This window comes from Osmerus eperlanus, chromosome 9 (genome assembly GCF_963692335.1).
Source record: "Osmerus eperlanus chromosome 9, fOsmEpe2.1, whole genome shotgun sequence".
In the NCBI taxonomy this organism is placed as follows: Eukaryota; Metazoa; Chordata; class Actinopteri; order Osmeriformes; family Osmeridae; genus Osmerus; species Osmerus eperlanus.
In genome coordinates this window covers 5,895,414-5,923,333 of record NC_085026.1, presented here as the reverse complement: position 1 = coordinate 5,923,333, position 27,920 = coordinate 5,895,414, and the positions used below count along the sequence as shown (strand labels likewise).

The following is a 27,920-nucleotide window of genomic DNA, read 5'->3' as shown; positions in this document are numbered from 1 at the left end:
ACCCAGCAGACACACAGGTACAGGGTTGGAGATAGGTAACCCTTTACCGCGTACAGGCTAGCTAGCAGAAAAATCAAAAGATTAGGGTTGACATGCAACCTGCTGTTTATAACTGGAGGATAGTTTAGTTAGCTATCTTAATCAGAATCATGCCAATCAGACAACGACAAAATCACATTTCTGGCAAGGATTCTGTTATAGATGACGAGCAATAATCAATGAATCAGATACTTTATGGAGAGAGTGCATCAAAGTCCGTCAATATGATCAAGTCTACAGTCAGTCCCAGGTCACATGACATCAACAGAGAAACAAAAGGTTGTGGGAGTTAAAAGTGCTTCAAATGCCTTGCACTATAGGCTACAGTAATAACCGTCACTTATGGAATAAAGTCAAACTCAACTAAACAACAAAAGCAAACACAAAAGACAGCATTATTCGATATGCATATCCAAGAAACACTGTGAAAAAAAGATAGATTCATAATAATTCCAACAACATGCCACCACGTCTAGCTCAGGGCTTTTCTTTTCATCTTGAAAAATATTTGGACATTTCTCAAACTGCCTATTCATTATATACATTGACATTCGGACCAATTGGGAGTGCAGAAAGGGAGGAAGCCACGTATCATCACTGCAGCTGACCAATCACCATGCACACAACCTTGTGACCCCTCCCACAAAAGAGACACAGTCATGCAACATACCAACACACTCTGTCCAATAAACATCAGCCAGAATTACATTCTTCTGGCTACCGCACCAAGACCAAGAGGCATTTATGGCAAACACTTTTTAATCATACACAATAACAGAAAGTTCATTCGGAGCGCAGGCATGGAGATGAGAGCAGATGGACTCTACTCTTAGTTTTCTGTCAGTCCCTTCCTGGTTGATGGATCAGAGTCGAGACACAGAGCTGGAGAGACCAGACCAGATCTTGAACAGAACACTTATCAACTGGAGGAGGAAACAAACAACCAGACAGACAGAGAGACAGACAGACAGAAAGCCAATCAACCAGTAGACGTGCAGCAAGCTAAACAACAACCAATTACAGCAATGTTGAGAAGAGAGGATAGCCAATCAGAATGAGACCCAAACATTGGTTAAAACCTGCTGCCACAATAAACAATCACTCTCATGTCACCGTGCCCCCACCCCTCCCCCCCTCCACACACCCAGAGATTAGTCTCTGCCCCTCCATCCTCAACTATGTCCTTGCTTGTCCAGTGTGATTGATAGCTGGCAAGAATCTTTGTAGTGAGAGTGAAAGGGTGCTGATGTTGGAAGCAGGGTGGAATCAGAGTCCTTTTCCGTGGCTGGTTATAGGGAGGTGTGGCCTTGTCAGACCAAGGAAGGAGCTGATTGTGTGGTTTTCTCTCTACAGGGAGGTAGAAGGTAGCTTCTTGACACGTCGCTGAGCCAGGAAGGATGACTCGATAGGTTTGAGTTCTGGAGGTGGCTGGGAGCTTTTCAGGGCCAAGTACGTAGCTGCCATCGCCCCCTGGAGGAACACACACAAACTGCAACATCTGGCCAGACTAGAGCTTGACGGTACAACTGAATAGCACAACTGGTCCTACTGTGAATAACGGTAGCTAGATGGGGTTCAAGTAAACTTTTGTTCATTAAAGATTGACTGAACTGACGATGATTATGAAAAACAATCAATTTCACGTGCGTGTGTTAGCGTTACCTTGACTAGCTTCGGGTCATGGTGCGGCAGCTGACTAGTGGGAAGTTTGTCTCTCTGGACGATCCAGGGGTGCTTCAGCACCTGCATGGCTGTCAGGCGCTGGTGAGGGTCCACATGCAGCATCTTGGAAACCAGGTCCTGAAAAAAAGCCATTGAAAATGGTCAGCCTGCTCGAATCGTTAGGAAAACAGAGAGAGACAATTCATGTTGATAAATAATTTGCCCAAAGAGTAACTCATAAAGTGAAAACAGTATTGCCCCAAGAATAGACCCCTGGAGCACCCTATATGAAAATGGGATTGATGAAGTAAGTCAAGAAACAAGTAAAGAAAATGAAAACGTTTGTTTGATTGATGGGATGAGGACCAAGCTATGGATGAGGACCAAGCTAGGTGTGTGTACCTTGGCGGAGTCAGACACGGCATCCCAGCTGCTTCCAGTCAGGGTGAAGCGACCACTGCCTATCCTGCCCAATATCTCCTCCGGAGTGTCCTCAGGTCCGTTGGCAAATGGAGTGAAGCTGGAAAAAGAGAAGGAGTGAATCAATGGAAGGGTCGACATTATCATGGTGAATCATTATTTTATGGTGTAAGTGTGTATGTGTGTGTACATGCATGTGTGTGTGTACATGCATGTGTGTGTGAGCATGTGTGTGTACATGCATGTGAGCATGTGTGTGTACATGCATGTGTGTGTACATGCATGTGTGTGTGTGTGAGCATGTGTGTGTACATGCATGTGAGCATGTGTGTGTACATGCATGTGTGTGTACATGCATGTGTGTGTGAGCATGTGTCTGTACATGCATGTGTGTGAGAGCATGTGTGTGTACATGCATGTGTGTGAGAGCATGTGTGTGTACATGCATGTGTGTGTACATGCATGTGTGTGTACATGCATGTGTGTGTGAGTATGTGTGAACATGTGCGTGTGCTCACCCAGCCAGCATGGTATACAGCAAGACTCCAAGACTCCAGATGTCACAGCCCTCATCGTAGCCTTGGCGCTTCAACACCTGAAAGCACACAGCCATGCTGGTGAAGGTGTGCGAGTGTGTGTGTGTGTGCCAGCAGTGGTAGGTTAAGGTTGGTGACATGGAAGGTGAAATGATAAGTGCTGACACTGGCACTAATGGCTTAGAGCAGGGTTCTCCAATCCTGGTCCTCGAGGGCCAAATTCAAATGGGTACCTAAACAGGCTCAACCCATTCAAATGAATGGGTTGTTATCAAGCTCTGTGGAAGCCGGGTAATGAGCATTCATTTGAATCAGGTGTGCTGGAGCGGGAAACATCTAAAACTTGCAGGACAGCGGCCCTCGAGGACCAGGATTGGAGAACCCTGGCTTAGAGGGAGATACACCAATGGCAGAGCAGGCTCACTGAGACGGACCAATGGCAGAGCAGTCTGACTGATGTGGACCAATGGCAGAGCATGCTCACCTCAGGGGCCACAAAGTTGGCGGTGTAGCATGGCGTCATCAGCAGGCCGTTGTTTGCCCTCAGCTGCTTGGCGAAGCCAAAGTCACAGATCCTGATGGACTCGGGGTTACCAGACTCATCCACATACAGGATGTTACTGGGCTTCAAGTCCCTGTGAACCACCTGGGAGACAGCAAACACTGCTAGTTGGTACTGGGCTTCAAGTCCCTGTGAACCACCTGGGAGACAGCAAACACTGCTAGCTGTGCTCAGCTCTGGTTTCATCTTTCAAAATATCGGGATGGAGGTAATAGCAGAGCAGAGCACAGTAGAACAGAGTACAGAAGAGCAGAATAGAGGAGGGCAGAGTAAAGCTGAGTACAGCAGAGTAGATTGTAGCAGACTGAGTACTTTAGAGAAGAGCAGAGTAGTGTACAGTGTAGCAGAGTAGAGAAGTCTTGCATTGTACAGTGTAGCAGAGTATGATAGAACAGAACAAAGAAGAGTAGAACAGAGTAGAGTAGAGCACAGTAGAGCAGAACAGACTGGAACAGTGTACTGGAGTACAGTAGAGCAGAGAAAAGTACAGTAGAACACACTAGAGTAGAACAGTAAAGTAGAGTAGCGAAGAGTAGAACAGAGTAGAATCCAGTAGAACCATTACAGAACTGTAGAACACATGAAAGTAGAATCGAGTTGAATAGAGTGGAACACAGCAGAACCTAGTAGAGTACAGTAGAACATAGTACGATAGAACACCACAGCACAGAGCAGAACTGAGCTCAGCAGAGCGCCACAGGACGGAGCGTGTTCTCACCCCCTGAGAGTGCAGGTACTCCACAGTCTTGGTGATGGTGTGGAGGACTGAGCTGGCCTCCCTCTCGGAGAAGCACTTCTGTTTGAGGATCCTGTCCAGCAGCTCCCCCCCCCTCATCAGCTCCGTCACCAGGAACACCTGCTTCCCACTGTCATACACCTGCAGAGGCCCCCCCCCCACCCAGCGCAGGGAGGTCAGGATATTGTCACGTGGTACTAATGAAGACGCCACTGTCATAGTAGCGAAGTAGATGAACCCAGCTGAGAAGAAATGGAACGTTTTGGGACATTATAGGTACATTACAGGTACGTTCATAACATGTGAATGGGGAACGTTATGAATGTACCTTTAACATCCCAAACAGGCTGTGACATTCAGTATCTCTGTAAGACCTTAGGAAACGTTACAAATGTTCTAGGTGCGTGTCTTGTACATCATGACACTTTTGTTATCTGGGAATATACTGTCATAGTAGTGATGAAGATAGTCATAGAATTGACGAAGATGATGTTACCGTCATAGTAGTGTCCAGGAGCTACTTTCATAGTAGTGATGAAGATGAAGATACTGTCAAAGTAGTGGTGAAGATGATGAGACTAACAGTGTCATCATGGTTGCCAGTGTTTAACTCACGTCTTTGAGGGTGATGATGTTGGGGTGCTGGCCGTATCTCAGCAAGATCTCGATCTCCTCTGAGGGGTCCGTCATCGTCTTGTCAATCACCTAGAAAACACCCACACACAAACACCCACACAAACGCAATCTAAAACACCTCTACTGGGACAGGAACCAGGTGTGTGTTGTGTAGGGACCAGGGGGAGTGAATGTGTGTGTGTGTATAGGGGCACAGAGTGTGTGTGTTGTATCCAGTGTGTTGTCGGGGAGAGTGTGTCTTGACCTTCACAGCATACTCTGTGCTGGTTGCTTTGTGGATGCAGCGCTTGCAGACAGAGAAGGAGCCCATGCCGATGTCCTCCTTCAGCATGTAGCCATCGCTGAACAGCACGTTCTTCCCATGCAACTGCTGCAGAGAGAGAGAGAGAGAGAGAGAGAGAGAGAGAGAGAGAGAGAGAGAGAGAGAGAGAGAGAGAGAGAGAGAGAGAGAGAGAGAGAGAGAGAGAGAGAGAGAGAGAGAGAGAGAGATGTGGAGCACACATCACACAAACCCTCCAACCTTTACACTCCAACCCAATCCCTTGAGGTTTACACTCCTACCCTCTTCATGTAGGTTTACACTCCAAGCCTGTCCCTGGAGATCTAGAGAGCTTACCTGGACCACTGGGTGTGGGGCAGGCTGGGCAGACTCGTCCGACCCCTCCTCCTCCAGCATCGCCGTGGCAACAAAGCTGAACCCTCTGAAGAGCTGGTGAGCACCAGCACTGGGGGGAATACCCGGAGAGTCTGGAGGAGCAACAGACACACACACACAGGCACACACACACACAGAGACATGCACACACAGTCACACACACAGTTACACAGACACACAATCACATACAAACACAGTCACACACACATGCACAAAGTCACACACACACACACACACATTATAGTAGGTGGTCTCATAAAAGGACAGTTGATTTCACAATAAAATGTTACATTGATGGTGGAAAGTTGCCTCAAACTGAAAACAATGAAAGGTCTAATTTTGCTTTAAGCCAGTAAGCATGTAAGTTTGTCCATTAGAAAGATGATCCCCGTTCATAGACATTGCTCCATGATATATTCGTAAGCAAATCCTGGTCTGCCATGTCACGTTCTACAACGTCTCAGACTTCAGACTGTAAATAAGACTCTGGACCTGTTCCTTTAAGAGAGCCCCTTCATGTCTTACCTTTCGGGGTACGGGAGGTGAACTCTGAGTCGAAGTAGAAGGTGTCGTCGGGACGAGCCACTGCTGGCTTGAACGGAGGTTTGATCTCTCTCCTGAACAGTTTCTGGGGAGGATGGAGAAGGCAGACGTCACACAAGAGACAGATGTAGGAAAAAGTGGAGTGGAGAGAGGAGGAGGGATGAGGAGAGGAGGGGAGTGAGAGGTGGAGTGGAGAATGGAGGAGGGGAGAGAGGGGAGCAGAGGAGAGTGATAGTATAGCGTTGGTATAGCAGTGCATTAGCACAGCAGTGCATTAGCACAGCAGAGTCTCCCCAGACACATACATTCCAGTCGATTGTCGAGAAGAAGCTGTGGCGTTTGATCTCCTCTGCTCCGTCGGCTCCAGAACCTGGCAACCCAACAACACTGTTAGTAAAACCACTAAGGTTACATTGGAACCTGGCAACACAGCAACAGTGTTAGTAAAACCACTACGATACACTGGCTAACCATCCGAGTGGACGGGCCAGAGAGGACTGACCCATCCTGTTGGTGGGGTTCCTCTTGAACAGGGCTCTGAGGAGAGACTGGGCCTCAGAACTCAGGAACTGGGGCATTCCCAGACGCGCCCTGCAGGCAGAGAAACACACAAACACACAAACATTAGACATACTCTGCAGTGAAAAATACGGGAAAATATATGTTAACACTTTATTTGAAGCATTATACAGCAGTATACAGTACTCTTAATTAAATACAATACAGTAATCATTAGAATAATTGAATGGGAACATTGGCTTGCAAGAAAGCACAGACACAGCAATATTTAATTTAATATTACACGTATATCACAAACATTTATTTGTATTTGTCTAATTATGTTAGTAGCCAGTCTATATCTTTTATTATTTAATATATGTGCAGATATTTCTAATAACCTTTTACTCTTTGTATTATGGTATATTGTATGTGGATTGATGAGGAAAAAAAACAAATTTCTTCCATTTCATAAAGTTGTAACTAACTAGTTGTAATAAAGAATATATATACGCATTTGTGGCAACAGACTTTGTTATTCAACTTGTGGAATACCGCAGAGTATGAAAGGAGTTGGTGTCATGAAATGGGACGAACATTGTTACTTTACTGAATGCAGACAATGACCACGTTATAATGTTCAAGTGACGTCTTGTGCATTGTGACATTTCACCACTTTACCTAAAGCAATCAAAGATAATTTTAAAGTGTGGTATGATGTTTCTGTACAGTACAGGTCATTATAATAAAAATATTATGCATTATGAGCATTGGTATACCACACACCACAAGTCTTGAGTCTTTACGAGTGTTGAAAACTATTCTTATACTGCATTTCTACTGTATTGTATTTCATTACAAGTACATATATAATGCCTTACGCATATGGACTTTAAATAAAGTGTTTCCCCAATATTCGAAAAAAAAACTTCATTTAGACCTCTCTAGGAATAAAAGGTATATATAGATCAGCACGTCTACATGATTTAAAGAGACAAACCTAAGCAATAAAGTCATTAAAGAACTACTAACAGTTCTTAGGTATTGTGTGACTGACAGTTTTCATGGTTAGAGGTTGATGTTCACATACTTCAGGATGAGGTTCATGGTCTCCTTACGGTCCTTCCCCTGGAACGGCAGGGAGCCTGTCAGCATCTCAAACTGTGGAGGGAAAAACACAACCATCAGCTCTTCACAAACTATTATGCATTAGGCTCTACTCTATTAATACGAAATCCAATTGTCTGAATTTTTTATATGCTCAGTTTATGTTGTCAAGTCGCAGGAGGCAAAATCAATTTGCTTTAGGAAATTATTAATGATTAATTAGTGTCATAATGTATGGAACATTGCAGGAACTGACATTATTATCTAGCTATGCAAATGAGTTTGCAAACACAATAAACATATTAATTCAATAGATATTGGTTCACTTGTGTTGTCAGAGAGCCAAAGTACTGACTTTTATGTGGTTGCAGAGCCAGGAAAGGAGAATCTAATTTTGAGGGTTAAGGCCAGAACCATTATAGAACCATCAATAAGCAATACACTGCAACTCACCATCAGTACCCCAAACGACCACCAGTCAGCGCTATGGATGTGTCCTTGCCGGTTGACCACCTCTGGGGCCATGTACTCCACAGTACCACAGAAGGAGTAGGCCTTCTTCTCATGATCGATGGCTTCTTTACAAAGGCCAAAGTCTGGAGGGAGTAAACAACATCCCAATACTGCTCACAGATACACAACCAATCAGATTTGTTTTTTTCTTCAAAAGATATGCCCACAAGGAGATTATACACAGAAGACAGTATTTCGAATGTGCGTGTGGATACAATATTTAGAGCCTATGTGTGTGTTGCACGTGTATTACTGTGTGTGTGTAATGGTGTGTGTCTGAGTGTGAATTGGTGTGTTGTGTGTGTGTGTGCACATTGTACCTGTGAGTTTGATGTGCCCCTCCTCATCCAGTAGAATGCTACAAATCAACAACAGAGAACGTGAGAGGCAGTGATGATGATCAGACATGTTGATTAGTCTCTGGGAGGGAGGAACATTCAGGAACCACTGCCTAATTATGTGTGTGTGTGTGTGTGCGTACTTCTCAGGCTTAAGGTCTCTGTAGATGATGCCCAGGCCATGCAGGTGGTCCAGACCCAGAGCTAGCTCTGCCAGGTAGAACTTCACATCCTCCTCTGTGAACATCACCTGGAGAACACACACACATGCACGCAGACACACACACACATAGGGGGAGCGCTTAACAGAAGAGGTATATGATATAATGTTGTAAAATGTGAACATTTAAAAACCTTTTTTTCCCCCGGGTCTCAAGGACACCATAACACGTTAGCTGGAGAGTCCTAACCGTCACTCTACAGTCTCACCTCCCAGCCCTAGAGTGTCACCTCCTAGCCCTAGAGTCTCACCTCCTAACCCTAGAGTCTCACTTCCTAACCCTAGAGTCTCACCTCCTAGCCCTAGAGTCTCACTTCCTAACCCTAGAGTCTCACCTCCTAACCCTAGAGTCTCACTTCCTAACCCTAGAGTCTCACCTCCTAACCTTAGAGTCTCACTTCCTAACCCTAGAGTCTCACCTCCTTAGACAGTCTGGTGAATAGATCTCCACCTCGCAGGAAGTCCAAGATCAGGTACAGTTTGCCCTCGGTCTGGAAGGCTGCATAGACCAACACAAACACGCATCCACACAGACGCACATCAGTTGCACAAATTGCCATAATTACATGAACGGTACAGAGGAAATTCCTAACCCTCCAGACAGACAGGCTCCAGACTCACCATAGTGAAGCTTCACCACAAACGGATGATTGACGTCTGCTAGAATGTCTCTCTCCATCTTGGTCCTCACACGATCTCTCACTGCACACAAGCACAGGACAAGGAGCTTAGTGCGTACTTGGTTTGTAGGAACTCTAGGGTTCGTTTACAAATATAAGAGGGTTCAAGAGGTGTGTGCGTGGATACGTAGTGGATTACTGGAGAGATGGAAGGATGTGTGTATGTGTGTGTGTGTGTGTGTGTGTGGTACCTTTAAGGGTGGCTTTCTTCAGGACTTTCATAGCGTACAGCTCATTGTTGTCAGGTGGGGTCACCTTTCGTACCAGGAACACCTGCACAACAACAATCTCATCACCTGCTCTTCAACCTCTATTTGGCAGGTTCATGAACACTAACGGCCAGGTGAGAGTGTGTATTGGGGCAGGAATGGGGATTAGAATGAAAAGAGTCACAATGGCAGCAGAACACACTACACATGTGGCCTTTACAGGTAACACAACCATACAACCATATGGGAGTTCAGGACTATTCAATAGATGCAGTAGGACACTGCATGTGTCTGTGTGTGTGTGAGTGTGTGCATGTGTGTACAAGTTTTACTGTTCTTGTAAGAGAAATAGCCCCCCCTAACTAAAATAAACTAAAGGAAAGTGTGGACATTTTGCTGGTTCTAGGAGGTTTAAAGGGGTTTAGGGTTCTGGTTAGAATTAGTGTTGAGGGTTAAGGTGAGGGGTTGAGTTAGGTTTTAAGGTGAGGGTTAGAGGTAGTGGATAGGGTGAGGGTTAGGGATAACAAGATTTTCATGTGAGTTAGTTGTAGGTGCTCACTAGTATAGTAGAACGTGTGTGTGAGGGTTTGAGTTTGCATGTGTGTGTGGAGTGCATGTGCATGTGTGTCTATATGTGTGTGAGGGTGTGTGTGTGCATGTGTGAGTGAATATGTATGTGTATGTGCATATGTCTATGTATATGTATGACTGTGTGTGTGTGTGTGTGTGTGTGTGTGTGTGTTACCTTGCCGAAGGACCCCTGTCCCAGGACTTTGAGCAGCTCAAATTGGGAGGCATCTGCCTTCTCTGAGCCCTCCTTGACAACATGGGTGATGTTGATCTCCTTAATGACATCATCTTCCTGAAACACAGAGACAAAAAGGAAATAAGTTGTAGGGTTGTAGCAATGCTGTAGTAATAGTTTAGAAAGGTTGTAGCAAGGTTGTCGCAATGTTGTAGAAAGGTTGTAGTAATGTTGTATTGATATTGTAGAATGATTATGGTTCCTTTTTTGTTGTAGTAATCGTGTCATAACATTGTAGAAAGGTTGTAATAATGTTGTAGGTGGGTTGTAGTAATGTTGTGGTAATATTGTAGGTGGGTTGTAGTAATGTTGTGGTAATATTGGAGGTGGGTTGTAGTAATGTTGTGGTAATATTGGAGGTGGGTTGTAGTAATGTTGTGGTAATATTGTAGTTGGGTTGTAGTACTGTTGTGGTATTATTGGAGGTGGGTTGTAGTAATAGCTTCCTAATTTTGATGCAGCTGTCAACCAGACCTCCTTTCATAACAGATAACAGCTTAACGCTCTGTTTCACAAGTTGTGAATTTCTAAATGTAAAATTGTGCGACGTTGTGAGTTATAATACTAAGTAAAACTACAGTTTTCACTCAGCAATTTTTGATAGGGACAATTTGTGTTTCCGTGGCTTTGGTAGGGACATGACCCTAGCATCCTTACTTAATTATACGCCCTTGGATGTAGCAGTATTGAAAGAATACATTTGAAAGTTTTAGTAATGATGTTATGAAGTGGTAGTACTGTAAACAGGTTGTAGTGAGGTTTCAGAGAGGTTACAGTTTGGTGTAATAGTCGAGGTCGCTTTTCTCACATGAAAAGGGTGTGCTGTGTTCGGATCCCATTAAAGCATGCAGCTCAAAAAGAAGATGAGAGCAGAGAGAGGAAGGCATAACCCTGACAGGCTGGTACTAGACCAGTACAAATATCTGTGGATCTCTCTCTCTCTTTCTCTCTGAGTCTTCCTCCCTCCCCCTTCATCTTTCTGTCTCTCTCTGTCAGTCTCCCCCCCCCCCCCCCTCTCTCTCAAACACACAGGAAGTACTCAAGGGAAGTGGTCCACCCTGTGCTGTTTTGCGAGAAACTGGAGGGTGTTACCGCCACAGCTGGTAGTCACCACCTTCCTGCTACCAGGAAGCAGCGTGGCCACACGCTGCTTCCGTACCCAGCGCCCCAGCTGTCTGCTCGGACATGCACATGCGGAACACTTCTATTACACGCTGTTTAAATCATCTCCTTATGTAACATTGAGGGTTTGAACTGTCCTCAGCTCTGGAAATGAGGGTAATGTTCAAACTAGTACACCATACATTCAAACTAATCTTGACTTTTCAGGGACTTTTTTATCCGTCTTGTCTTATGGCTCCATTGCTTATATATACTTGTGTATATGTATTTCTCGTAAACTGCTCATCAAAACAACGTGACAAACGGCACTAAGCGTCCTTGGGTAGGACACCTGCAGATTTTCAAGTTCATACAATGCCCAGTTCTCAAGATAACTGAGCCACAGACAGACACACAGACAGACAGACACAAAGACACACAGCACAAAAGAGATTTGTGCTTTTATAGTTAGATGTTAACTCTGTACTAAAGACATTAGATATCTCTGCCAGCACAACTAGGACAGACAGACCACCGCTACAAGTCCACAACATCTCCTCCTGGTATATAGCAGGTCACATCTCTTTTAGGTTGATAACAACATAAAGTTATATCTGGGTTAGATATAGCTATATTTGGCCTATATCATGTTATATCAGATTTAGGTCTATAACAATGTCTTGTTTAGGTCTATAACAACGTATATCCGGTTTAAATCTACAACAATGTACAGTGTATCTGGTTTTGGTCTATAACAATGGATATCTGGTTTAGGTCTATAACAACGTACAGTATATCTGGTTTAGGTCTATAACAATGTCTGATTTAGGTCTATAACAATGGATATCTGGTTTAGGTCTATAACAACGTACACTACAGTATATCTGGTTTAAGTCTATAACAATGTATATCTGGTTTAGGTCTATAACAACGTACAGTACATCTGGTTTCGGTCTATAACAACATCTATCGGGTTGATGGTCTATAACAATGTATGATGTTGGTCTATAATAACGTACAGTATTTCAGATTTAGGTCTATAATGATATATATCTGGTTTAGGTCTATAACAACGGACAGTATATCTGGTTCAGGTCTATAACAACATCTATCGGGTTGATAGTCTATAACAACGTATACCTGGTGTAGGTCTATAACAACGTCTATATGGTTTAGGTCTATAACATATCTGTACCGTCCATGGGCTCCTGAGGCTTGCTAGTGAAGCATCTGTCTCTCTGCTTGTTTCTGTCGGATGGCTGGTAGCAGGGCTGGCCCTCCTCTGCTGTTTTTTTAACAGATACACGGCCAACAGGCGACTCAGGTTGAACCTCCTTCTGTCTTTGTCCATGTCAGGGTTCCCTGCCGGCTAGGCTCTTCACCCCACACCCTGGCCTCCCTCTATCTCCCCTGCATGCTGTCTATGTCAGAGCCTCCATCTCTGCTGCGTCTGGCCCTACTGGGGCCTAGCTGGTTGACTGCAGCAGGAAGGAGAGGTGGGCAGGAAGGAAGAACTGCACTGTCTGTAACACCACAAGACTGAGGTGTGAACCCGAGAGAGGGGCAAAATGAGAGGGAGAGACCGACAGAGAGATAGAGAGAGAGATAAAGAGAGAGACAGAGAGAGAGACGTAGAGAGAGATCACCTTTTCCTGTGTTTCAGTCACTGCAATGACTAGTTGAATACTGTGTGTATGCATGTTTGTACGGTATGTATATGCATGTATGCATGTATGTATGTTCAATGTAGGAGCTTGTTAGTGCTTGTGCGTTTCATTTCTGTTGTGCAGTTTGGCCCCCTCTGTAGACTTTTGAAAGTTTTAGTAATGTTGTTATGAAGTGGTAGTTTGGCCCCCTCTGTAGACTGGATGTCTATGTGTGTTAATCATTTCTAACGTTGTCCCTTCACTGTGGACCGCTTTGGCAACATTGTTTAACTCATGCCAATAAAGCATACTGAATTGAATTCAGAGAGCCAGAGAGAGAGCTAGAGACTTATTGATTTATAACAGCCTTTATAGTGCAATCGAAACTGCAGGATACCAGCCATTTATACCACCATGGACATTACAGAAATCCCTTGATAAAGCTGATACAAGACATGAAACAAATGGGTAGCTCAGCGGATAAGTGCACCAACCATGTAGGCAATCTCCAGCCTTGGCACTTTGCTGCATATCTTCCCCTCTCTCTCTCCCTGCCTTTCCTGTCACACATCACTTACAAACTGTCCAATGAAGCATGGAAAATGCCATAAAATATAAGAAACAAGACAAAAAGAAGACATGAGACAAATAGGAATAAAATACCCCTGGATACAAATGAAGCCCTGGTGCCCGTGAGCACCTCCTCCTACCCCAGCAGGAAGGGTTTACAGCCTGTATTGGCAAACCATCAATGCACAACCTTGCCATTACCACAGCATTTACATTTACATTACATTTAGTCATTTAGCAGACGCTCTTATCCAGAGCGACTTACAGTAAGTACGGGGACATTCCCCCGAGGCAAGTAGGGTGAAGTGCCTTGCCCAAGGACACAACGTCAGTTGGCATGACCGGGAATCGAACTGGCAACCTTCGGATTACTAGCCCGATTCCCTCACCGCTCAGCCAACAGACAGCAACACTGACTTTGGATTTACTGACCCTGTTCCCGAGAACCTCGTCTTCCATATCGGTAGTATTTCCTGACTAATCGAATTATTTAGGCAGAACCAAAGATAGAGAGAGAGAGTCAGAGAGAGAGACAGAGTGAGAGACAGACAGAGGGTGGGGAAGAGAGGGAGACAGAGAGAGGGTTATAGAGGCAGAGGAAAGTAAGGGCGGATGGAGGGGAGGGATCCTACCTTCTCTATCCCGGACAGGTGAGAGAAGACCTAGAGGGTGAAGTGACCTTAATAATACTACAGTCCTGTTGTGCTGGACACTCGATCACACACATTATCAGAAGAAGAAGAATTTTTCTTGGTCTCACAGTATGACACACACACACACACACACACACACACACTCAGGGAGCAGCCTGGAGGGCAGCCAGGAGCAGGGGGCAGCCACATCAGCGGCACCCCCAGGACCCACTATCCAAAGGAGTCCAAGCCCAGACCTGTCTCACTCTAACAACCCAATCCAGTCTCACTCTAACAAACCCAAACCTGTCTCACTCTAACAAACCCAGACCTGTCTCATGCTAACAGCCAAGACCTGTCTCACCCTAACAAACCCAGACCTGTCTCACCCTAACAAACCCAGACCTGTCTCATGCTAACAGCTAAGACCTGTCCCACCCTAACAACCCAGACCTGTCTCACCCTAACAACCCAAACTTGTCTCACACACTCTAACAGGAGACCAAGCGTGGTTTTGAAAGAAACAGGAAGACGGCTTTCAACAGAGTTGACAGGATGTAGCTATTCCTTCCCAGCGTTCACTTCCTCTTTCTCTGGAGACCACAGAGAGACTGATGTCACCATTCACTCCTCGAGACAATTATAAAATACTGAAAGCCAAACTTATAATACTCTGCTCTGTCTAAGATTGTAACCACAAACCTGTCTAGAACATGACAAACCCTAACCCCTTGCATCTCCTCTCTACAGACCTAGAGTCTAGTATGAGTTCTGGTGCTATCAGCTCTCCACAGAACTAGAGTCTAGTATGAGTTCGGATGCAATTGGACCTGAGTTACTGAGTTATAAATCAATAGGGAAACCCCTTTCTATACAATCAACACACACATGCACACACACGCTCACACACACTTGCCTCTGCGGAACGGTGTTTGGTGCGGAAAATGAGCCTCCACATTTCTCTGCGTGCAGCTTCCCATGTCCCTGACCCAAACTGATGAAGCAGTGCAGATTCAGTAAGATAATTACGTCACACACACACACAGTTTTGAAAGGAGTGTCTCAATGACCGACCGGGGGGAGGCCCAATGTATTTAATACGGATCCGGAAACTTAACCTCTTACTGAGACACCCTGGCTGTGAAACCAACATACACAAACTCAAACACAAACTATCATTAAATGTGTTATGTGAGAAAAGCGAGAATACAAAGACAGAGGAGAAGGAGAGGAGAAGGAGGAGGAGAAGGAGGAGAGGAGAAGAAGGAGGAGGAGAAGAGGAGAAGGAGGAGGTGAAGGAGGAGAGGAGAAGAAGGAGGAGGAGGAGGAGGAGAAGAGAAGGAGGAGGTAGAGGAGAAGGAGGAGGAGAAGAGGAGTAGGAGGAGGTGAAGAGGAGGACCAACAGAAAGGAGGAGCCTGAGGGACCGTGTGCTGCTGGGTGGTGTTGCTAGGCAGCAGAGGGGGGAGAGTTGAAGTAGAGGTGCTAGTCTCAACTCGACACACAGGGTGATGTGCGTTCTCTTCCAGCACGCTATCTCTTTTACTTCATGTTGGGAGTAACACACACATACCACACACAAACTACATTCATTTGGGTAGTGGGTTCCTGAGAATTTGACCATTTATGTTTGAAGTAGTCCTAACATAACCTTTGAAACAGGACAGAAGATTCTAAAGAAGCACATGATTCCAGTGCTGTTCGGTGCAGTAGTATCCAGTAGTGACCACGAGAGGGAAGTGCAGTTAAACTAGTGCTGCGCTCCACAGAGGGCAGGAGGAGAGCATCTATTACCAAGTATGGACATGTTCTTCACCCCGGCTGTGGAGGAAGGTGGAGGGTAGATACCATGCAAGATACAGTGAAGAAGAGGACAGGAAGTGAGGACAGGAATTGAGGAAAGGATAGGAAGAGAGGACAGGAAGTGAGGAAAGGACAGGAAGAGAGGACAAGAAGTGAGGAAAGGACAGGAAGTGAGGACAGGAATCCCCAGAGTAGCCGGTCAACAGCATCGGTACACCCTCAGCCTACTGGACCCTGCAAGATAGTAGTACCTGTCTGTTTACTGTCTAAAGTCACTAGCAGTTGCTATCCGTGTTGTGCTTTATGATGCACAGTATAAATTAACTTGGAAATGGAGAATGAATGTATGTTTTACTTTATAGAAGTAAATGTAAAAGCAGTCAAGTACACATCTCAGCCTGACCGGCATCTTATTTGCATAATACTTGATGTTCAACTTGAGACTATTATGATTGGCTGTGTAGTTATGGACTGTCTATACTTCCATACACTACAATCCATTCCTGCTAAAAGTCGCTAGCATTAGCTATTGTGCTGCTGCTAAAAGTCAGGAAGCCTGTCCACACACAGGAAACAAATTCATCCTGGAAGATCAGAGTTCTCTGCTTATAACCGGAGTCAACCCTTCCTGCCAAAGCACTAGTGGGGCCTTCTGGAATACATCCCCCCCGTCCCCATGCACACAAACACACACTCTGTGGCCATGGTACAAACCATAAGGTTAGCGTCAGACCATGTCTAAATTAATAAGAAATGATTCAAAGAGAGAGGGGAGGAGGGAAAGGAGTGAGAAAAGGAAGGAGGAGAAGGAGGGGGGGGAGGGAGGGAGAGGAGGGAGAGAAGGAGAGAGGTAGAGAAGGAAAGAGAAAGAAGGTGGGAGGGACAGAGGGTGGGAAGGAGACAGAGAGAAGGAGAAAGGCAGGAAAAGAAAGAGGGAAGTAGGGATGGGATGTACAAAGAGTAAATATTGACCACACACACCTAATCCTGGTCTAAGACCCTCCTGACCCTGACCAGAGACAGATGACATTTGAATGAGTTTGAGGTATGAATGTGAGCAACAGGTGGTGTGTGTGTGTGTGTGTGTGTGTATATGTGTGTGTGTGTGAGAGACAGTATTACTTTTTATTGTAAGACAAATAAGTCAATGATCTTGAGGGAGAGCTGCTGTAACTATGACAACAGAGCACTCCGGTGTAATATGGATGGATGGATCATTGGATGGATGTATGTATGATGGATGGAGGATATATGGATTAATGGATGAATTAATTTATAGATGGATGGATATGTCAATGGATGGATATATGGATGTTTGAATATATGGATGAATGGATGATATAATGATGCAGACATGGAAACACCGCACTGTGCACAGACAGGCCATGGGGGAGGGGGGTCCGAGCTGGGATTCATAGGCTACTGATCCAGGTTAGTTAGCGTTAAATGGCTTCAGAGTGGTTCAGTTATGACTCACAACTCTGACTGCTGCTAGAGGAGCAGGCAATACGATTACAAACCCTGTGTGTGTGATTGTGTGTATGCATGTGTGTGAATGTGTGTGGCATCTTATCTACTACTAGTCCCAGCCCTAGCTATCTTTCTGCCTCCTTGCATGTTTGATTGTTTGTCTGCCGGCCGGCCTGTCTGTAGGTCTGTCTGTCTTTCTGCCTGCCTGTAGGTCTGTCTGTCTTTCTGCCTGCAGGTCTGTCTGTCCGCCTGCCTGCCTGTAGGTCTGTCTGTCTGCCTGAGGTCTGTCTGCCTGCCTGTAGGTCTATCTGTCTACCTGCCTGCTAACTTGTCTGTCTGTCTGTCTGTCTGCTTGCTTGCTTGTTTGTCTGTCAACCTGTCTGTCTGTCTTGCTTTTCTCTCTGCCTGCCTACAAGAGATGATCAAGAGGTAAAGTTGTTCTGAAATTCTGCCAGAAGGCCACAGTCAAGGACGTTGTGCAGAGCTTAGCCAATCATTACAAAGGCTTTATCTCTGCTGCAGCACACTGATGAATTACACTGCAGAGATGGAGGGAAGTAGACAGAACGAGGAGGGAGAATGGTGAAGAGAGAAAGAGAGAGAGGGGAACAGCAATAGAGAGAGAGTGCGCGTGTGTATGTAAGAAAGCAGGGTGGTAGAGAGGTCATCTTCAAGCTCCAAAGCTTTTTCTCATTTTCTGCTAGCATCTGATAGGCTGTGAGACCTCTGTTGCTTGGTTGTGAATGGTCCAGCCTTAAACTGTGATTGATGATTGTGCTGTGGAGACGACCTCTGACCTTCCAGTGATGCTGCAGCTATTTCGTATGTGTATATCTATGTGAAAGAGCAAGTCAGGAAGATAGAAAGAGAGAGCGGGAAAGGTAGAGGGAGGAATATATATATATATATATAAATATATATATATATATATATATATTTATATATATATTTATCGAGAGAGGGGTAGAAAGATAATGTGTTTTGTGTCTATGTATATGTGTAAATATAAGTGTGTGAATTTGTGAGTATGTGTGTGACTGTGTGTGTGTAAATGTGAGTGTGTCATATTTGTGAGTGTGACTGTGAGTGTGTGTGTGTGTGTTTGGTTGTGTATCATGAGCCAAGGGACCTGCTGATGAACATATATCAAGCATAAGATAACTGCTTTGCCAGGAAAGGAGCTGTTGCTATGCCTACACAATGCATGGATGGTCAAGGACAAGCACACAAACACACACACACACAAACGAACACACACAGACTGAAGGAATGTAGCTTGAATCAGTTCAGATGAGAATCTTGAGTTAGTCTATTCATACGACAGGGTCAGATAGCCAATCACATCACCTTCCCTCTGCCTCCACAACAGAGCACTATACTGGCTCTGAACCCATCTGTATACAAACACACAAGCACAAACACGTGCACACGCTCACATTATGACTGAACAAAGCCTCAACATAGAAGGAACCATGGGGTATAAGTGGCACTCTACACACACACACACACTCTACACACACACATCAAAAGCCTGCTCGTATTCCCTCCCTCCCTCCAGAACATTATGGCAGGAAGAGAGTTACACTCCTACAGTCTGGAACAGCTGAGCTGGAAGATGCCAGCAAACTCAGTCCCCTATTTGTGTGTGGGTGTGTATGTTCTGTATGTGTGTGTGTGTGTGTGTGTGTGTCAGGCCCCATCAGTAGCAGACTGATTTGATCCAACTCTTCCCTGAATGAGACCTTTTCCACAAAAATAAATAGGCATGAATAATTCAATTATGAGCTTGTTACAGCCTTTGTCTGGCTGTGAGTGAGTGTGTGTATGTGTGTTTGGCTGTGAATGTGTATGCATGAGTGTGTGACAGTGTGTGTATGTGAGTGTGTGTTGCCTTGTTTTACCATCCTTGTAGGGACCGGATTTTCTTGGTATTTGTATGGGGTTTTAGGGTTAGAATTCGTGTTTGTGTTAGAATAATGATCACTAAAAACACCTGCCTGTATAGGTGTAGTGATCATGTGGTGTATGTGTGATGTATGTGTGGCGTATGTCAGGTGTAGTAGAAATTGCATGTACTGTGCACACCATCAGTACAACCTACACAGGTGTGTGTAACACCTGTGTGTCCATTCGGAATCTAGGTAAAATGTTGGCGTGCGTTCAGAGGTTGGTTATGATTTCGAGGTTGTAAGTAGGCGCTAGTGAGGCATTTTCATATAGTTTGGTGGCACGGATTAACGCCCCATATGTGTCTGGGTGTGCGTGAGTGTGAGTGTGTGTGTGAGTGTGTGTGTGAGCCGAGTACCTTGACAGCAGGTGTGTCTCCGTCCTCAGTCGTGCTCTGCCCATTCTGTAAGGAAACAAACAAAGGCACAGCATTAATCCCACTAACAGTGTGTGGGTGTGGACTTTAGTCATTAGTATAACTACACAACCAACACACACACCAGGCTACTTCACATGGTAAAACCACAGACTACTTCTATTCCAGAGTTGGCTTGTGCCCTACTGTGTGTTATCACGAGGCACAGAAACAAGTTCAGTACAGAAGTGTTCCTGTCACGGTTTCATTTCTGGAGGATAGAGAAAACACCTGTTCTACCTGCACCTTTCACTGGAACCTGTCATTCATTAACATGAATGAGTGAGCATTCATGCCAAAGCCATGTAACATTGAACAAAATATATTAATTATGATGCACTCACATTTGAATAACAATGACGTATAAATATAATTAACTACAACAAGAAGGAAAACGAATGTAATGATAAGTTTCAAAGTGAAAGTTAGGGTTAGGTCAAATGTGTACATAAGATGATGGCAGGTTGCTACCAGTGGCGGCTGCTGGTCTTTCAAATAGGGGAAGCTCATTTTCGGCCTACATCATACACATTTTACATGTATTTTGCTAGTTCACTGGCTAGTTCACCCCTACGACACTAGCCTAGTATGGAGGACCAAACCTGCCATATTTACAAATGAATTAATGAATAAATACATGTCCACATCCATGCATTTAGACAGAAATAAACGAATATATGTATTAATTAATGCACAATTGTCAATCAATAGTTACATATATTTTACATTTATGTATGTATTCATTTTTGTATTCATTTTTGTATTCATTTTTGTATTCATTTTTGTATTCATTTATTTATTCATTTATTGATTGATTCAGTCATTCATTTATGTATTCATTTATGTATTCATTTGTTCATTTGTCATTGTTCTCAATATGATAATGAGAGGAGGCCAGTAGGCGTGGAAACTGACGTTCAGACATTGCAATCAATCCAGAGCCATAGATTCAATCTAGCTAACGCCTGGGACACACTGGCTGCGAAGCACCCTGAAGCGCCACAATCTGCTACGAATGACGCAATGCTGTTCACACTAGACGCGCATTTCTCCACGCCGGTCACCAAGCCTTTCACCTTCTCTGAGCTTTCCTTTTATACATATATATAGCTGACATGGTACATAAACATGGCATAGGCTACAGGCTAATTAGGCAACTTGTTGCTCCAACAACCGTCGCAACAGCATCCCATTCCCAACATAACGTGGCAATGTTTGGCTTTTGTTGCCGTAGTCTTTGTAAAATACGTGCTGTTGGGCATACAACTCCATGTAGGACTAAGCTACATTTAATCTTCGATGATGACTTTGTGTTGTCAATCTTCACAAATCTGCTTGATTGGGGGCTATGACAGATCGTCTATCTCGCTCTTACACACAGGACAAAAATGTTGGTTTGACAATCAACAATCAGGATTTTTTATTTTTAAATGTTTACATTTTGAGAATTGATCGGATATCGATTTTATCGGGGTAAACACATGGTTGGCCGGTCAGCGTAGTGAAGTTGGGTGTTAAATGATAGCCCACAACTAACGTAGTCAATTCTTTATAACATGTTTGTTTACCCAAATATCATATGGTGAATTAAATCTTTGTTTTCAACGAGGTCGGCCAGCCTGGCCATGTAGGCTATGTTGTCCATAAAAACGATATCCGCTTCGCAGCCAGTGTGTCCCAGGCGTTAGCTAGATTGAATCTATGGCTCTGGATTGATTGCAATGTCTGAACGTCAGTTTCCATGCCTACTGGCCTCCTCTCATTATCATATTGGGAACAATGAATGAATGAATAAATAAATAAATGAATGAATGAATGAATAAATCAATAAATCAATAAATCAATCAATAAATGAATACAAAAATAAATACATACATACATAAATGTAAAATATATGTAACTATTGATTGACAATTGTGAATTAATTAATACATATATTCGTTTATTTCTGTTTAAATGCATGGATGTGGACATTTATTTATTCATTCATTCATTTGTAAATATGGCAGGTTTGGTCCTCCATAGCCTAGCCTACTGTATGTATGAATGAATGAACAACCGATCTAACAAAACAATATTAAACTCAAAGGAAATGTGGGAATCAGAATCAGAAAGGGTTTTTATCGCCATGAAAGTTTGCACAGACAAGGAATTTACTTTGGCAGGAAGGTGCATACATTAAACATATAGGAATCTTAAAACTTAAATATGTGGTCTAACTATACAAAATGAACAGTCTAGCTAATACTAAGGGGATTTTAGAATAAAATATAAAATATAAAGTAACCATAATTTACAATCTAAAAATACAGATAGTACAAAAAATACAAATAGTACCAAAGATACAAATGGTGCAAATTGCAAAGTGGCAAGGTGTCATTGTGAGTATGTGGTTAAACTGGAACAAGGAATGTGGTGTATAATGGAAACGTATGAAACGTATGATGAAAACTGGCAAGCAATTTCGCCAAGCAAATACCAAGAAGTAGGTTGCAGCAGTTTGTCTTTCGACGACACTTGCAAAATCCGCGATGGGACTGAGTTCGAATAGCTTCGGCGACTTTTTATAGTACAAAATCGCTGTCAATAAAAAGGAGATGCAGTCTTTCGAAAGATCCTCCAATCATCACGCAAAAGCCCGGCGTCCAGTCCAGCCCACTCCTGCATTTACCCCCAGAGACCCTGAGCGTCCGTGGGCGGGACATAATCGCAGCATTTATCCAATGATCGTATAGTTTCGAATCACAGAAGAAAAAAAAATCAAAGCAGCCCCATTGAAGTCCATGGACGCTGGGCTTCAACAGGGAAATGCACTGTGACGCTACGGGAAAGTATGAGAAGTAAATCGAGTCAGTCGACCTGCTACAATATGTAGCTGATTCTGAACGAACTCGTCTTCGAGTTGAACGTGTTCTAACGCATTTAAAATATTAACACAATAGTAAATATTTGACCATTAATTTTTTTACATTTCAGGGGAAGCCGAACTTTCCTTGCAGTCTTAAAGAAATCACCAGTGGTTGCTACATAGTCCTCTCCTCTCTATTCAATCCTTCCCCCTCTTCCTTCCTCTCCAATCCTCTCCCCTCACTCCTCTCTCCTCCTCCCCATCTCTCCACGTTGCTAGTGTCGCTGCAAAGACACAAGTGGCCAAGTGTATGTGTGCTGTATTGTCTGTCTTTGTGTGTGTGTGAGTGTGTGTGTGTGTGTGTGTGTATGTATGTGTGTGTGTGTGTTTTAGAGTCTGTCTATGTTTTAGCATGTCTGTGTGTTTAAGCATCTGTGTAACGGTGTGTGTTTTTAGAGTCTGTGTGTGTTTTTTTTAGATTTGTGTGTGCGTGCGTGTGTCAGGAGCTGATTGGGGATGAAGCGGCTCCACTTGTTTCTCCCTCATTAGCCCTGCATGGCTGATCCATGTGTCCCAGTTTAAACATGCTCCATCCCCTGGAGTCCCTCAATGAGCACAGACACACACACGTATACACACACACGCACAGACCCACTCATGTGCAGACACTTACACACACAAACACACACACACTCACACATGCATGCACACTCAAACATGCACACACGCAAGCACACACACTTACACATGCACGCACACACATGCGCGCACACACACTTACACATGCACGCACACTCAAACACGCACACTGGCCGCACACACAAACACGCACACTGGCACAGTCGCACATACATGCAAGCACACGCACACACATACGCAAATACCTAATTTAATGCTGACACACTAAAGATGTCAGAGGATAGATGCATAATTTATAGTAAAGTAAACAATGTGAAGGAATCCACAGTGGATGGTGTGTGTTTGTGTGTGTGTTAAACAGATAAGTCAAGTGTTAAAGCTACAATTAAGACAATACAGCCCTGTATCCAGGCAACCTAGGCCCTCTAGGAACACAATGAATTCCACATCTCATTCCAACACTCTCTCCTGTCTCTCCTCTTCTACTTGTCTCACCTGTCTCTCATCTTCACTCGTCTTCCTTCTTCAACCTGTCTCCCCTCTTCATCTGTCTCTCCTCTTCTACCTGTCTCACTTGTCTGCCCTCTTTTACCTGTCTCTCCTCTTCACCTGTCTCTCCTATTCTACCTGTCTCACTTGTCTGCCCTCTTTTACCTGTCTCCCCTCTTCATCTGTCTCTCCTCTTCTACCTGTCTCACTTGTCTGCCCTCTTTTACCTGTCTCTCCTCTTCACCTGCCTCTTCTCTTCTATATGTCTAAATCTTTTTAGCTTGTTAGAGGCTGGGGGGTAATGTAGGTAGGCAGCCTGGGGTTGTCTGAGGGGGTAATAGTATGAGGACGTAGTAGTCAGGAATCCAGAGGAAAGCTGTAGGTTGTGTTATTACACGTCTCTCAAGAGCGAATCACATCTACCTCCCTCCCCCACCTCTTAACTTCCACCTCTACCTCCCTCCCTCTCTTCCTCTCTCTCCCCTCCCCCACCTCTACTCAACTTCCGCCTCTCCCTCACTCTCCCTCCCTATCCTTCCACTTATCCCCCCTCCCGGCTTCCCCCTTTCCCCTGCCCAGGTGTACCAGAGCTGTGTTCCAGAGGTCACACCCAACTTAGCTGAAGGCTAGCCCAGACACACATATATACACACAGTTGCTGAGTTATTCTGGAGACCACACCCATGCCTCACATTGGAATGTGCTGTAGTCTGAGGGCTGTTGTCCTCACTGGCTGAGCTACTGAGTACCAGCAGAGGCTGGTTAGAGGCTTTCTTGGTAGAGGCTGTCCTACCAGAGGCTGCTCTGCTAGAGGATTTCCTTTCTACCTTGGGGAATTGTACCACTCTGATTCAGGGGCAAGGTGACACAGGAGTAGTTAGGGGTGAGACAAGAGCAATGAGAGGTGAGACAGGAGTTATGAAAGGTGAGACAGGAGCAATAAGGGGTGAGACAGGAACTATAAGAGGAGGTTGAGACATGAACTATGAGAGAAGGTGAGACAGGAGCAATAAGAGGAGGTGAGACCGGAACAATGAGAGGATGTGAGACAGGAGCAATGAGAGGAGGTGAGACCGGAGAAAGATGAGGAGGTGAGACAGAAGCAATGAAAGGTGGGATAAGAACAATGAGTGGTGAGACTGGAACAATGAGAGGAGGTAAGACATGAGCAATGAGAGGAGGTGAGACAGGTACAATGAGATGTGAGACAGGAACAACTAGAGAAAGTGAGACAGGAGCAATGAGAGGTGAGACAAGAGCAATGAGTGAATGAAGTGAGTGTGATTTTGCAAATAACTGTCAGACAAGTAACAAGCCTGGTCAAAGTCCTGGTGAGGGAACACTCCCAGTCCAAACTCTGTATCAGTGAGTGTGTATGCAAGAGTACATATGCGAGTATGTGTACCCATCTGTATGAGTGAAATAGTGTGTCAATGTGGTTGAATAATGTGGACCTGCTTCAGCCATTTCTTATTCCAATTTTATAGCTCCATAACTCAACCTAACCATCCATTACTCCCTAACTGCATAGCTACACTACTTCCACACAGCCAGCACCTGAGTGGAACCAAAGCCGGACTATAACCAGAGTATAACCAGAGTATAAACAGAACCAGACCCAAAGTATGACCAGTATAACCAGAGCCAGAGTTTAACCAGAGTAGCGTACACCAGAGTATAACCAGAGTATGACCAGAGCTAGAGTATAAACAGAGTATAACCAGAACCAAAGTATGACCAGTATAACCAGAGGCAGAGTATAACCAGTGTAACCAGAGTGTAACCAGAGCCAGAGAATAACCAGAATACCAGAGTATAACCAGTCTTGAGTATACTAGAGTATTACCAGAATATAACCTATATAGACACTTGAGCAGCACTACTTTTCAGCAGTCAGACACTGAACTAGGGGTCGACCGATTGTTGGCGTGGCCGATTATCGGCGCCGATATTAAGCATTTTTATGGTTATCGGTCATTTTCTAAACCAATTTGCCGATATATTTTTATTATTATTTATTTCTGCTTCCTGCACCACAACCTGGTGCTGCTGGATTGGGACTACTAATTGTTACCCATTTTAGTAGCTTATAAAACTTCAGGGAATTATTTCCCTTTATTTGTTCCATTATTTGTTCATTTGTTGCTTGTTGTGGTTTAAATTTACTTCTTTAATGTTGTTATTATTATTAATATTAATGTTGTTATCATTAACAGCTCTCAGAATTAAAGATATATTATTTTAAGAGTCTTTGTCAGAGGCCTTTTTATTCTTAATTTTGACATTCATTTTTACACTAAAGAAAATCGGTTCAAAATATCGGTTATCGGTCTACTTGATCTGTACTAATCGGTATCGGCATCGGTCCTGAAAAACGCATATAGGTCTACCCCTACAACGAACATCTGGAGACCGAGACAGATAAACAGGTAGACCAGTACAGGTAGACAGATAGACAGGTAGACAGTACAGGTAGACAGACAGATAGACAGTAAAGGTAGACAGATAGACAGATACAGTACAGCTAGACAAATAGACAGGTAGACAGTAGAAATAAACAGTTAGCAAACTGTTGAGATCTACAGGTAGAAGGCAGTAGAGACAGACTGTAGAAATAGACAGGAAGCAGACAGTAGAGATAGACAGGTATTAGACTGTAGAGATAGACAGGTATCAGACTGTAGAGATAGACAGGTATCAGACTGTAGAGATAGACAGGTAGAAGATGCATTCACCCAGAGAACAATGTTCGAGACCAGTTTCTTTAAAGCAGGGGTACTCAATTAGAAACTCAAAAGGTCCACTCACAAAATTTCCATTCAGTCCAGGGTCCGGAACGGACCATGGTTTATTTTTCTGGCCCTTACCTCAGAGTTCTGGGGGTAATTTTGTTAGATAAGGTATATAATTAAGTGTCTATGCTTTGTGTCATAGTGACGTTTCACGTTAGCTCTACCACTTTTGACAAGGGCAACCGTCTCATTGCAGATTAAACACATCGGTTTGTGCTCCCCACCGGCAATACAAATGCATACTTGTCAGTCCATTCTGTCAGAAATTTGAGATTTTCTGAATCAACTTTTCGCTTTTTGCTGGGTTTTGTCACGCCATGATTTTTGCTAAGGAAGAAACAGGTAAGCTACCGTTAGCAAATCGATTATCCTACGTTGTTGCGAATGACACACACAACCTGCGTGACCCACAGAGGTTGCGGCCAACTTTGAGTGAATGAGTTGTCAGGGTGATTACTATTACAGTCCAAATTGTATTGTGTCTGGGTTCGGATCCGGACCGCGGTCCGCCTATTGAGTACCCCCGCTTTAAAGAGATAAAAGAAACAGAAAACATCAAAGTAGGTCACATGACAAGAAGTCCACGCAACAACATAATTCAGACACTACCCTCTAGAGCCTAGACATGGCTCATAGGGTTACCACGGCAACAGACAGGGTAACAGACTGGTTACTAACGTAAGACAGGGGTAGCCAGGTTAACCAGGATAACAGGCAGGGGTAAACTTGGGTAACCAGTGTAACAGGCAGGGGAAACCAGGGTAACATACAGGGGTAACCAGGGTAACATGTAGGGGTAACCAGGGTAACATGCAGGGGTAACCAGCATATTAGACAGGGGGTCGAGGCAGAAATGTTGTGTCTTTATGCCGCCTCGCAGTTTTCTGTAAAAGGTACGAACACAGAATGGGGGGTCATTGTAATAAGCCAGCAGTGGAGGTAGTCACAAAGACTAATTGATGTCTGAGTAAAATGGAGAGCTGGCATGGCAGAACTACAAACACTAACAACAACGCTAACGTTGCACCTATGATTCCGGAACATTGGCATGTTCTCTGAAAGCACACACAGGGCGGCATGATGCCGGCTTTGTTTGATTCAGTGTAAACAAGCATAGCTGGCATAATGACAAGTTTTCTTTACAGCAATATTGCGGGATGTCTGTATCAAAGGGGCTAGGCATAACAGACAGGGATAACAAAGGTAACAGACAGAGGTTACCAGGGTAACAGACAGAGGTTACCAGTGTAACACATCGGGGTTACCAGGGTAACCAGGGACCTTGCTGGGGCTACTGTGTCTCTGGTCTCCTTTCTTAACCCTGCTACTGGAAACACACTGCCAATACACTGTCATATGATATCTGAGAGAGTAGAGCTTTTTCGTGTGGGTGGGTGTGTGTATGTGTGTG

At 44.2% G+C, this 27,920-nt stretch overlaps 1 protein-coding gene across 2 annotated transcripts in view; it reads right to left on the bottom strand.

The window, feature by feature from the left end:
- Positions 1–214: 214 nt before the first annotated feature.
- Positions 215–27,920, bottom strand: part of rps6ka1 (ribosomal protein S6 kinase a, polypeptide 1) — a 28,956-nt gene continuing 1,250 nt past the window's right edge. Inside the window, exons 2-22 of one of the 2 annotated variants that reach the window (XM_062470165.1) lie at positions 19,685–19,729; positions 10,100–10,216; positions 9,337–9,418; positions 9,087–9,167; positions 8,885–8,964; positions 8,389–8,495; positions 8,228–8,265; positions 7,848–7,990; positions 7,378–7,448; positions 6,292–6,380; positions 6,095–6,159; positions 5,772–5,874; positions 5,208–5,338; positions 4,836–4,961; positions 4,571–4,660; positions 3,938–4,096; positions 3,142–3,303; positions 2,640–2,716; positions 2,104–2,221; positions 1,702–1,839; positions 215–1,509 (exon numbers count right to left, since the gene is read on the bottom strand). In XM_062470165.1, the coding sequence (XP_062326149.1) occupies positions 1,387–1,509; positions 1,702–1,839; positions 2,104–2,221; positions 2,640–2,716; positions 3,142–3,303; positions 3,938–4,096; positions 4,571–4,660; positions 4,836–4,961; positions 5,208–5,338; positions 5,772–5,874; positions 6,095–6,159; positions 6,292–6,380; positions 7,378–7,448; positions 7,848–7,990; positions 8,228–8,265; positions 8,389–8,495; positions 8,885–8,964; positions 9,087–9,167; positions 9,337–9,418; positions 10,100–10,216; positions 19,685–19,729 (2,145 nt within the window). In that variant the 3' untranslated portion in view covers positions 215–1,386. Of the gene's footprint in view, positions 1,510–1,701; positions 1,840–2,103; positions 2,222–2,639; positions 2,717–3,141; positions 3,304–3,937; positions 4,097–4,570; positions 4,661–4,835; positions 4,962–5,207; positions 5,339–5,771; positions 5,875–6,094; positions 6,160–6,291; positions 6,381–7,377; positions 7,449–7,847; positions 7,991–8,227; positions 8,266–8,388; positions 8,496–8,884; positions 8,965–9,086; positions 9,168–9,336; positions 9,419–10,099; positions 10,217–12,455; positions 12,701–19,684; positions 19,730–27,920 lie in introns of those variants that run through there. The other variant, XM_062470164.1, reaches the window with a different exon arrangement.